Raw genomic sequence first — 13,278 nt, 5'->3', positions numbered from 1 at the left:
GGAAAAGTGGGGGTTAGGAATCAGCCTGGCATTGCCCTCCAAATACGTTCAAAGTAATGCAGTCAGTGGCTGCTGTATAAACTATTTAGCAGCTATAACAATGTAATGGGTTACAGTACTAGATCTAATGAGCTTATCGACAATAATGCCATTATTTGCAAACCATCCTATTCCTGTGTGCATAATATTTCTATCCATAATTACCACTTAAAAGCAACAAGCACATTGCTTTCTTGAACAGATGCAGCAAGTGTAGGTTCTAAATACAATACACTGATTGCAAACCTCGGACACTGTCAAGGTTTACGTGTTTGTGTTACCGAATTAGCTTAACCCATAGGAACAAGATGTTTTCCTGGCTAAAAATCAAAACTTATGCTAAGTGCCAATTCAAATAACAGTGATCACTAACAACAACCATTACATTATAGTGTAATCCAACTCCAGTCCTAACACAGCCCAAACACCATGCTTCAAGAATTTCTTTGATCATGCACAAGTGAGTCAGTTACAGAGCCAGCCAATAAGACCACCAGTTTGCACAGACAGCGGTCCCGAGCGAGTGAGAACTGGAGTTTAGAAGCACTGCACAAGAACAAACATCTCGTAGTAGTATCTGAACACTGTATGTTATAAGGCAGATGTAAGACAACTGTTTGCTCTCAGCCCTAACCAGGTATTCCAGCCAAAGGCCTTGCTGCAATAATTATCACAATGTATCTAAGGGCCGTATTCAATAGCGGTCGGGTACTTTCAGACGGAAAGGACCCGACCGCACTCTATACAATGCCAGGCCAAACCTGACAGGTTTGGCCCAGTCGCGACAGTGTCAGAGACTTTTTTAAAAGTCGAATTGACATTGTCGGCAACGGGGCTAAAAGCTAAAACCTGTCGGGATTGGCCCTGCTTCCGACAATACACGTGATCCGCGTGTATTCCTTCAATGTTCCGACAAGTCGGATTTCCCGACTTGTCAAAAGAAATTGACTAGGTCGGAACCCCTTCCGACCTCAGTCGGAAACTGCAGTCTTTCCGACAAGACGGCAGTTTCCGACTCTTATTGAATACATCCCTAAGACTCACAGATGTAAGACCAGTGATCTCCTACAACTGCTAAACATAGAGGACCTGCGTCAGGTGGATGCTGCTGCTTTTTCTCTGGAGTTTGTTGGCAGAGTCATGGGAGCGATAATATACAGATGCTAGTTTCAGCCTTCTCTGTGTGTTCCAGCATGTGCAAGCTCTGAGATGCCCACTTTCTGTGTCTCTGCACGCTGTAAAACCACCAGTGATTCTTGACATGCCACCATCAGTCACACCATCGACACTTGCACAAGCCCTACAGCAGTTACAGTTTCTCCATCTGAAACTCTGTGGAAGTGGCTGTGCATCTGAGAACACGGCCACATTGCCATTATAAGCCCAAAAGATGGCGTTTTTTGCATTCACATCAAGCCACTTCCCAGTAACCGCTCATCACCTTGCTGATCCGATCGTAATTAGCACCTTTGTGTGTGCACTGTGAGCAATATAATCCCATCTGCACTGTGTGTGCTTTGTGTCCACAATGCTACAGTCACACGGAAAGACCAGAAAATACACTGATCTTGGGGTGTGATTCAGATCTAAATCGCTGCTGTGCGTTTTCACACAGCAGGCGATAAGGTCCTAACTGCGCATGCACTGCAATGTGCACGCGCGTCGAACAACAACGGGCATCGCCGCTCAGCGACAGAATGGTGCGGAAAATCCGATCACATTGAGCGTTCGCAAGGTGATTGACAGGAGGCGGCCGTTTGTGGGTGGCAACTGAGTGTTTATAGGGAATGTCTGGAAAAATAGGATTTTAAATTACCTACCGGTAAAACCTTTTCTTGTAGTCCGTAGAGGACACTGGGGATCCATTTAGTACCACGGGGTATAGACGGGTCCACTAGGAGAATTTGATAGTGTGGGCTGGCTCCTCCCTCTATGTCCCTCCAACCAGACACAGTCTAGGAAACTGTGCCCGAGGAGACGGACATACTTTGAGCAAAGGATATAAAAGGATAGTGGTGAGATTCCGAACCAGCAAACACAAACAAGAGGAAAGCCATGCTAACCAAACTTGGAACAGGAACAGCTGAACCAAACAACATTACTTAACCAAGTAACAGTGCAGGAAGAACGAAGCACCGGGCGGGCACCCAGTATCCTCTATGGACTACGAGAAAAGGATTTACCGGTAGGTAATTAGAATCCTATTTTATTTTACGTCCTAGAGGATACTGGGGATCTATTTAGTACCATGGGGAAGTAACAAAGCTCCCAAACCAGGTGGGAGAGTGCTGAGGTTCTTGCAGAACTGATCGACCAAACTGAAGGTCCTCAGAGGCCAAAGTATCGAACTTATAAAACTTTGCAAACGTGTTCGAACCTGACCAAGTAGCTGCTCGGCAGAGCTGTAAGGCCGAGACACCGCGGGCAGCCGCCCAGGAAGAACCCACCGACCTAGTAGAGTGGGCCTGTACAGATTTAGGAACCTGCAATCCTGCCGTGGAATAAGCATGCTGGATAGTGAGCCTGATCCAGCGTGCAATGGACTGCTTTGAAGCAGGATACCCAATCTTATTGCGATCGTAATGAACAAACAGCGAGTCCGACTTCCTGTCACAAGCTGTCCTCTTCACATACACCTTCAAAGCCCTCACAACATCCAAAGACTTTGAAGTAACAGAGGTGTTGGTAACAACCGGAACCACAATGGGTTGGTTGATGTGAGACGCAAACACCACCTTAGGAAGAAATTGCTGACGAGTCCTGAGTTCAGCTCTATCCTCATGGAAAATTAAATAGGGGCTCTTGTGAGACAACGCCCCCAGCTCCGACACACGTAAGCTGTCTTCCACGTAAGATATTTTAAGTCTACCTCCTGTAACGGTTAAAACCAGTCCGATTGGAGGAACTGCAGCACCAAATTGAGATCGCAAGTTGCCGTGGGACGCACAAAGGGAGGCTGTATGTGCAGAACCCATTTCAAGAACGCCTGGACCTCAGGGAGAGAAGCCAATTGTTTCTGAAAGAAAATGGATAAGGCTGAAATCTGGAGTTTTATAGAGCCCAGACGTAGGGCCCACATCCACACCCAACTGCAGAAAAAGCAGGAAACGTCCCAGATGAAATTCCACCGCAGAATATTTTCTGCTCACACCAAGAGACGTATTTCTTCCAAATATGGTGGTAATGTTTAGACGTTACCCCCTTCCTGGCTTGGATCATAGTCTGGATGACCCTCTCAGGGATGCCTCTCCTGGCTAGAATCAGCCGTTCAACTTCCATGCCATCAAACGTAGCCATGTTAAGTTGTGATAGACTAATGGGCCCTGTTGCAGAAGATCCTCGCGAAGAGGTAGAGGCCACAGATCTACAAGGAGAATCTCCAGAAGGTCCGCGTACCAGGCCCTTCTTGGCCAGTCCGGAGCAATGAGGATTGCTTGGACCTTTTCCCTTTTTACTCTTTTCAGAATTCTTGGGATTCGCGGAAGTGGAGGGAACACGTACACCATCTGATAGACCCATGGAGCCGTCAGAACGTCCACTGCCTGTGGGTCTTTCGACCTGGAACAATACCGCTTGAGCTTCTTCTTGAGACGAGACGCAATCATGTCGCATTGTGGACATCCCCATCGACGTGTCAAGCACCTGAACACCTCCGGGTGAAAGCCCCACTCCCCTGGGTGCTGGTCGTGTCTGCTGAGGAAGTCTGCTTCCCAGTTGTCTACTCCCGGAATGAAGACCACCGACAACGCCAAGGCGTGTTTTTCTGCCCAGAGGAGAATTCTTGATACCTCTGACATTGCTGTTCTGCTTTTCATTCCGCCCTGCCGGTTTATGTACGTTACTGCCGTCACATTGTCCGACTAAACCTGAATGGCCCGATCCTGAAGAAGATATGAGGCCTGCAGAAGGGAGTTGTATACAGCCGTGAGTTCCAGAATGTTGATTGGAAGGACGACTTCACGACTTGACCATCTTCCTTGAAACTGCACCCCCTGGGTGACTGCTCCCCAACCTCTGAGGCTTGCGTCCATGGTTAGCAGAATCCAATTATGAATACCGAACAGTCGGCCCTCAATTAGGTGAGAAGTCTGGAGCCACCACAGAAGGGAGAGCCTGGCCTTTGGCGACAGATGGATTCTCTGGTGCATGTGAGAATGCGATCCGGACCATTTGTCCAACAGATCCAGCTGGAAAGGCCTCGCGTGAAACGTTCCATACTAAAGCGCCTTGTAAGAGGCCACCATTTTCCCCAGAAGGCGAATGCATAGATGCACCGATATCCGGGTTGGCTTGAGGACATCCCAAACCATCGACTGGATTACCAATGCCTTTTCCAACGGAAGAAAAACTTTCTGCGACTCTGTGTCCAGTATCATTCCCAGAAATGGGAGCCTCCGAGTTGGCTCTAAGGGGGTCATTCCGAGTTGATCGCTAGCTGCATTCGTTCGCTGTGCAGCGATGAGGCAAAAAAAGGCACTTCTGCGCATGCGGTGCAATGCGCACACGTAACGTACTATTACAACGGCCGATGTAGTTTCACACAAGGTCTAGCAAAGCTTTTCAGTCGCATTGCTGACCGCAGAGTGATTGACATGAAGTTGGCGTTTCTGGGTGTCAACTGACCGTTTTCAGGGAGTGTTCGTAAAAACGCAGGCGTGCCAGGAAAAACGCAGGTGTGGCTGGGCGAACACAGGGCGTGTTAGTGACGTCAAAACACGAACTAAATAGTCTGAAGTCATCGCAAGCGCTGAGTAGGTTTTGAGCTACTCTGAAACTGCACTAAAAACTTTGTAGCCGCTCTGCGATCCTTTTGTTCGCGATCTTGCTAAGCTAATATACACTCCCAGTGGGCGGCGGCATAGCGTTTGCACAGCTGCTAAAAACTGCTAGCGAGCGATCAACTCGGAATGACCACATAAGTGAGATTTCGGGAGATCTAGAATCCAGCCGTGATCCAGGAGTAGTTGGGTTGTGAGACCAATGCTGTCCAACAACCTTTCCCTGGACGGTGCCTTTATCAGAAGATCGTCCAGGTACGGAATTATGTTCACTCCCTGCTTGCGAAGGAGAAACACCATCTCTGCCATCACCTTGGTGAACATCCTCTGTGCCATGGAGAGACCAAATGGCAGAGCCTGGAACTGGTAGTGACAGTCCTGTAGTGCAAAGCGTAGATAAGCCTGGTGAGGTGGCCAGATCGGAATGTGAAGGTACGCATCCTTGATATCCAGAGACACTAGGAATTCCCCCTCCTCCGGACCTGAGATCACCGCTCTCAGAAACTCCATCTTGAATTTGAACACTCGTAAGTACGGGTTCAACGATTTTAGATTCAAAATCGGCCTTACTGAACCGTCCGGTTTCAGTACCACAAACAAGTTGGAATAATGGGGGTCATTCGGAATTGATCGCTCGCTGGCTACTTTTAGCAGCCGTGCAAACGCATTGTCGCTGGGAAGTGAATTTTCGCTTTGCAGAAGTGCGAACGCTTGTGCAGCAGAGCACCTGAAAAATAATGTTGTGCAAAACAAGACCAGCACTGTAGTTACTCTTCGTGTGTGTTGAATCTAACGACGGAGGGGCGGCTTTTAACGTCACACACCCGCCCAGCCACGCCTGCATTTTTTCTGCCACGCCTGTGTTTTTCTAAGCACTCCCTGAAAACTGTCAGTTGACACCCAGAAACGCCCACTTCACGTCAATCTTCCTGCGTTTGGCCGCGCGACTGGAATGTTCGTTAGACTCTGTGCAAACCCACGATGCTCATTGTACCCGTACGACGCGCCTGCGCATACCGGTGCATTGGGCCTCGCGGTCCACAGTCAGGCAGAAGGCTTTGAGGAAGCAGAACTGGAGCTCTGTTCCTGAGAACCGGCAGTTGCTGGCTTGCGTGGTTTACCTCTAGCGCCTCTGTTGGCAGTAGAAGATCCTCTGACTTTGCCCTTAAACTTGGCAGTCCGAAAGGACTGTAGAGTAGGTCCTGAGTAGGTCTTCCTGGTTGGGGGAGCTGCAGAAGGAAGATATGTGGGCAAACCCGCAGTAGTTTTGAAGATCCATTTGTCTAGTTCATCTCCAAATAAGGCCTCTCCTGTGAAGGGTAGGCCTTCCACACCTTTCCTGGAGTCCGTGTCCATAGTCCACTGGCGTAACCATAAGCCCCTGCCATAGCAGTGGTGTGTGCATTAAGCAAACTTACTTCTTTTATGGCTTCCACCATAAAGTTTGCAGAGTCCTGTATATGATGCAGGAGTTACACAATCTCCCCCCTAGATAAGGAATCTAACCCTTCAATAAGGTTACCTGACCATTTAAGCAATGGCTTTAGTAACCCACGCACATGCTATAGTGGGTCTCTGAGCCACCCCCGCAGCTGTGTACAAGGATTTGAGTGTAGTCTCAATCTTACGATCAGCTGTGTCTTTCAGGGAGGCTGCACCAGGGACGGGTAAAACAATCTTCCGTTACACCCTGGACACAGATGCATCCACTACCGGTGGACTTTCTCATTTTTTCCTATCCTCAGGAGGAAAAAGGAAAAGATGAGAGTAACCTTTTAGGGATTTGAAATTTCTTTGCAGGATTAACCCACGGTTCTTCAAACAGGGTATTAAATTCCTTTGACACAGGAAAAGTGACTGAGGACTTCTTTTTTACATTAAAATAAGATTCCTCACACTCCTGTCCCCTTATTAGGAATTAGTAGCACATCTCTGATAGCTTCAATAAAAGCCTCTATTCCCTGTAACATAGCAGCGTCCCCCCCCCTTCTGAATCTACCTCACCCTCCTCCATGTCTGACCCCTCAGCGTCAGAGTCAGACTGCAGGATATGGGCCAGAGTTTGTTTTTGTGGACAAATGGCAAGGGACTGAGATGCATGTTTGGGGACTGGGTCTCTGTTCATAATCTCATCCACAGACTGTCTTAAGTATTGCGTCTCTTTCTCATTGCGGGACAATTTATTAGAGATATTGGAAATCATTCCTTTGAAGGAATCCAACCACGCTAGATCAGCTCCGCTAGTCTGAGAAGATGCACTACACTGAGTACATAGTAGTGAGCTCCCTGGGGAAGAGGAACACTCTGCCGTACATGAAACACACTCTTTGTGCTGTCACATTTACAATATGTCAGGCACACACACAGGAAAGGTTAAAAGCACAATTAACCCACAAAGAGCCCTTCCAGGGAGACACAGAGGTATTTGGAGCCAGCACACCGCGCCCTTATTGCTAATACTAAGCTTAGCCGGGTCGCAGACCAAGTACCAAGATTGGGGACTTAGTACACTAATAATCGCTCCCCCCTTGCTATGACCCCCTGGTACCGCTGAGGTAATCTGGAGTCACACCGGAGGAGCTGCGCGTCCCTTTTAGTCAGCGTCTGTGTCCACTGGAAAGGTAAAATGGCGTTGGTAAGCTGCTGGATTCGCTCATAGTGAAGCCCCGCCCCTTTAACGGCGCACGGTCTTCCCGCTTTTTTTATACAGGCTGAGGTAATTTGTGCTTAAAATGTAAAGAGAACCGTTTTAAGGCTTTGTTTGCCAGTGTGGGTACTGTGTACAGTGTACTGAGACGCAGTTGTGTACTGAGTCTGGAGATGCAATCCGCCCCGGTTAGAAGCTGTGCGTGTCCATACCCTAATGCCGCCATAATAGCCGGCGACCCGCTAACCAGGACGCCGGCTTAGTACTCGCCGGCTTAGTACTCACCACTCTTCTGGCTCTGTTAGGGGTGGCGGCGTGCTGCGGGAATGTACGCTCGCCGTGGTGGGGCTTGCGAATAGTTCCCTCAGGAGCTAGTGTCCTGTCAGCAGGGAACGGGACCATTAACCCTTCAAGAGGTTGGGCTGTTCCCCCCACTAAGTCCCACGAAGCAGGCAGGCTGGTGCCATCCAGTCCTGCCTGAAAATAACAAACAGAAAAATAAATGCAGAAAATCTTCAGGAGTTTCCATAAGCCTGACCGGCTCCTCCGGCCACATTTTCTAAACGGAGTCTGGTAGGAGGGGCATAGAGGGAGGAACCAGCCCACACTATCAAATTCTTAAAGTGCCCATGGCTCCTAGTGGACCCGTCTATACCCCATGGTACTAAATGGATCCCCAGTATCCTCTAGGACATAAGAGAAAACGCAGGCGAGTCCAAGCGTTTTCAGGGAGGGTGTCTGACGTCAGCTTCGGCCCCGATCAGCCTGTTCTCATCGCACTGTAGGAGTAAGTCCTGGGCTGTGCACAGACTGCACACACTGTATTTTCGCAGCTTGCCATACACATGCGATCGCACACTTGCACTGGGAATTTACATTCCCACTGGAGGCGGCGACTATCTGATCGCAGGACAGCAAAGTTAGCAGCCCAGCGATCAGATCTGAATCACCCCCTTGGTCCGCAGATCCTGTGTGTCCATTAGTGACTACCACATCTATTACCGCCTACTGCTACACCACCATCAGGAGACCCACAGGTTGCTCAAGCCTGCTATGGAGATGCTAAAGCTTGCTGAGCTACATGTAAATGGTTTTGTGTTTCCAGGTAGACATTGTATATCTAACAAGGAGGAATATTTTGACGTTCTTACCTTGTGGAGCATGATGGCCACAAATACAATAAGCTGAACACTAGTCTGGGATGTAGAAGCAGCAGCCCCTAGAGCGACTCCATCAGCTATAAAACAAAAGTAGCACTTTAGATGCACAAAACTGAAAAGTGCACAGTTTGTATTTTATTGGTCTTTATTATGCCATCATAAAAAAATTAGCATGGTTCCACTTACCAGCAGCATGCACTACAAGGCCCAGCGTGGTGGTGATCTTTGAACTGGCTGCCCGAGCTGCTTCTGGGTCTGAGAAAGGGTAAATCAGTCATACGCCAGGATAAGGATGGCAAAATGCATACTTGGCCCATCCGCACTTACCCTCTGTCGAGTGCATGTGAGAACTACCAATCTGATCCACCAGGAGCATGAAGACGAAGCCAAGTACCAGGGAGACTCCGATGTAAGCATGTAGTCTAGAATGGTCATGGTCATGCTCATGTACAGCTGATAATTCAGGCCCAGTCTCTGCTTCCTTCACTTTCTGGCTTTCCCCTACTTCGTGGTGTTTTGCTGAACAACAGAACATAGTTGCATTTATTATTTTAAGTTCTGCTGAAATGTATCTAAATTGGGGGCTAGACAAGAATACCAGGAGCACATTTAACCAGTGTGATGTCAAAGCCAATCTTAGGCCCCTTTGACTGATAGATTTAAAAGGCAGCAGAAATATTTGCTAAGCAAGCTAAATGCAGGGGGATATTTATCAAAGCTTGGCGAGAGATAAAGTACTCATTAAAAACAAAGTTAGGAGTCGATTTATTGGTACTTTAGCTCTCTCCAAGCTTTGATAAATATCCCCCTTAGCTTTGACAAGCCAATGGTTAGTAACTATCCCCCCCCCCCCCCCCTCCCGCAGCACAGCAGAATTCTGTTGAACACTACAGTATATGGCAGTTTATGCCATCTTGTGCCATGGCCATACCTGTGTAGCTGTGTACCAGGAATTCTGGGAACCAGAGCTCACTACATTCTATTGGACTCTACTAATTGTGACCCACTTTTAAGCTAGGAATATCAGAACATTGTTGAGGACGTGGATGCAAGTGTCTAATAAAGCAATGCCGTGTCATACAGTACTAAATTATTCTCTTCCACAGCAGAAATACAGCCACAGAGGATTGATGAGAAGCCCACTTCATAATGGTCATTTAGAAGACCCTGAACAGTATAACATATATTACAAATTAGATTTAAATAATTTACAAAACTATGCTGTGTGCATATTTATCTGCCTTTTCATCAGGTCTGCTAATTCTATATGGCTTTTATTATAAAGTTTACTGGAGATTTGCAGTTTATGGGCACATGTGCCAGGTTACGTTACATCATCAGAATCGGTCACACTAAATATTACATAAAGTAACTTGCTTTATTGTTGCACTACACCAGGTAATCACAGGTATTTTTTATATATTTCTTCTATACAGAACCATTTCTTTTTATTAGAAGCACAGTCACACAAAAAACAAAGTTCAAAAAAAAAATATTGATTTTATTATGAAAACATGTAATTATCCCCAATATTCAGATTGCATTATAAGCTATAATTAGATAAGATGTATGTGAAGATGCAGAATCATACTAACCTTCCAGTACTTCTTCATAGAGAGCATGGACACCTTCAGGTACGATGACTGCAAGAGCAGTTCCGCAGAGCAGTCCTGCACCAAGCACTGTCACCAGCTTTAAACGTTCCTACAGAAGACAGAATATGACAAGAAGCGAGTACATCCCTTGCCTAATAAATTTAAATGAAATATTATAATATATATATATTTTAGAACATAAAAACCACAGACAACTAGTGAAAATACCTTTCTGGTTCCTTCCAGATTTTCCACAAGTTAGTTTGTATCATTTCATCCTGTGTTATGGTGGGTACACACAATGCGATACACGCTATGAGCGATGTTGCACAGATTCTCCGCTCCCAGGCTGCCGACATAGGTGGTCATTCTGAGTTGTTCGATCGCTGCAGTTTTTCGCAGCGAACAGGTGGAAAATGCGCATGCAAACTAAGCAATTTTACGCAGGCCTGAGCGACGCTTTTCAGTCGCTGTGCTGATCGGTGAGTGATTGACAGGAAGTGGGTGTTTCTGGGTGGTAACTGGCCATTTTCAGGGAGTGTGCTAAAAAACGCAGGCGTGCCAGGTAAAAACGCGGGAGTGGCTGGAGAAACGGGGGAGTGGCTGGCCGAACGCAGGGCGTGTTTGTGACGTCAAACCAGGAACTAAACGGACTGAGGTGATCGCAATCTAGGAGTAGGTCTGGAGCTACTCAGAAACTGCAGCAAATTATTTAGTAGCAATTCTGCTAACCTTTCGTTCGCTATTCTGCTAAGCTAAGATACACTCCCAGAGGGCGGCGGCCTAGCATGTGCAATGCTGCTAAAAGCAGCTAGCGAGCGAACAACTCGGAATGAGGGCCTCTGTGCATACAACTATGCGATATTGCATAGTAACTTCATGCCGTGGCCGGCCTGAACATGCAGCATCTGACGATATAGCCAGATTGAGTTGCATGTACTGGCGACAGCAGGGGGTCGTTTACAACCCCCGGGAGCGTGCATCGGCTATTGCAGCAGCATACACACTGGGTGATATTGTAAACAATATTGCTCAGGAGGTTAAAAATTAGCGATATTGCTTACAAAATCGCCTAGTGTGTACCCACCATAAGGCAATCCAATCTACTTTAAAGGCCACATGAGCTGCTCTTGAATCTTAAAAAGTGCTGGCCATTACCCTTCATTTTAAAAATGAAAAACAAACCCAAAACTACGTCGCCATTATCACATCATTCTTCCCAAAATGTGCCCACATGCCTGCCACTTGCTTCAAATTTCCACTGAGAATTCATAGTTGCCAAAACACCATGCCTTGGAGCCCAGATAGCCCTCAGACCACCTGGCACATGTCAGACAGTAAGGAGGGAGTGCACTGCACCCCCACCCCCCTTCTACCACCACACAAACACACCTCATCTGATTGGTTGCATTGTGTGACCTCCCTGTATGTTGCAGAACTATGTCAACTGCTGCTATTCAGTATTCTGAAGTTATTTTACTTGCTTGCCCTAGGGGAAGGCAAAGAACTGCTTTTTGGGTACAACCGAATCCAATGCATAGAGCTCATCTAACCTGTATCATAATCAAGAGAAACTAATAAAAACAACACTGCCTGAATTATAAATGCATCCGTGAAATAATAACAAACTTGGTTACAAACCTAAATTATGTATTTAGTAAACTTTCTATGCGAATGCAAATCAATAAAAAGGAAATTGGAGCACTCAAAAGTTTACCCTTTAATATAAGCCTGGAAAGAAAAAAAAATAAGATTTTACTCACCGGTAAATCTATTTCTCGTAATCCGTAGTGGATGCTGGGACTCCGTAAGGACCATGGGGATTAGCGGCTCCGCAGGAGACTGGGCACAACTTAAGAAAGCTTTAGGACTACCTGGTGTGCACTGGCTCCTCCCACTAAGACCCTCCTCCAGACCTCAGTTAGGATACTGTGCCCGGAAGAGCTGACACAAATAGGAAGGATTTTGAATCCCGGGTAAGACTCATACCAGCCACACCAATCACACCGTATAACTCGTGATACTATACCCAGTTAACAGTATGAAATATAACGGAGCCTCTCAACAGATGGCTCAACAATAACCCTTTAGTTAGGCAATAACTATAAACAAGTATTGCAGACAATCCGCACTTGGGATGGGCGCCCAGCATCCACTACGGACTACGAGAAATAGATTTACCGGTGAGTAAAATCTTATTTTCTCTGACGTCCTAAGTGGATGCTGGGGACTCCGTAAGGACCATGGGGATTATACCAAAGCTCCCAAACGGGCGGGATAGTGCGGATGACTCTGCAGCACCGAATGAGCAAACTCTAGGTCCTCCTCAGCCAGGGTATCAAACTTGTAGACTGTTGCAAAAATGTTTGAACCCGACCAAGTAACAGCTCGGCAAAGTTGTAAAGCCGTGACCCCTCGGGCAGCCGCCCAAGAAGAGCCCACTTTCCTCGTGGAATGGGCTTTTACAGATTTAGGGTGCGGCAGTCCAGCCGCAGCATGTGCAAGTTGAATCGTGCTACAGATCCAGCGAGCAATAGTCTGCTTAGAAGCAGGAGCACCCAGCTTGTTGGGTGCATAGAGGATAAATAGCGAGTCAGTTTTCCTGACTCCAGCCGTCCTGGAAACATATACTTTTCAGGTCCCTGACTACGTCCAGTAACTTGGAATCCTCCAAGTCCCAAGTAGCTGCAGGCACCACAATAGGTTGGTTCACATGAAAAACTGATACCACCTTAGGAAGGAATTGGGAACGAGTCCTCAATTCCGCCTTATCCATATAAAATACAGATAAGGGCTTTTGTATGACAAAGCCGCCAATTCTGATACACGCCTGGCCGACGCCACGGCCCACAGCATGACCACTTTCCACGTGAGGTATTGTAGCTCCACGGATTTAAGTGGCTCAACCCAATGCGACTTCAGGAAATCCAACACCACGTTGAGATCCCACGGTGCCACTTGAGGCACAAACGGGGGCTGACTATGCAGCACTCCCTTAACAAAAGTCCGAACTTCAGGCAATGAAGCCAGTTCTATTTTGGAAGAAAATCGATAGAGCC

The 13,278-nt window shown here is 47.1% G+C and overlaps 1 protein-coding gene across 2 annotated transcripts in view; it reads right to left on the bottom strand.

The window, feature by feature from the left end:
• SLC39A9 (solute carrier family 39 member 9) overlaps window positions 1-13,278 on the bottom strand; it is a 65,801-nt gene that overhangs the window by 19,079 nt on the left and 33,444 nt on the right. For both annotated transcript variants that reach the window (XM_063948012.1, XM_063948013.1), the window contains exons 3-6: window positions 10,220-10,328; window positions 8,952-9,143; window positions 8,811-8,879; window positions 8,616-8,701 (exon numbers count right to left, since the gene is read on the bottom strand). In XM_063948012.1, coding sequence (XP_063804082.1) covers window positions 8,616-8,701; window positions 8,811-8,879; window positions 8,952-9,143; window positions 10,220-10,328 — 456 coding nt within the window. The remainder of the gene's footprint in view (window positions 1-8,615; window positions 8,702-8,810; window positions 8,880-8,951; window positions 9,144-10,219; window positions 10,329-13,278) is intronic.

Source organism: Pseudophryne corroboree, chromosome 12 (assembly GCF_028390025.1).
Source record: "Pseudophryne corroboree isolate aPseCor3 chromosome 12, aPseCor3.hap2, whole genome shotgun sequence".
In the NCBI taxonomy this organism is placed as follows: domain Eukaryota; kingdom Metazoa; phylum Chordata; class Amphibia; order Anura; family Myobatrachidae; genus Pseudophryne; species Pseudophryne corroboree.
The sequence above is the reverse complement of the archived record's forward strand: the minus strand, read 5'-3'. Positions and strand labels throughout refer to the sequence as shown.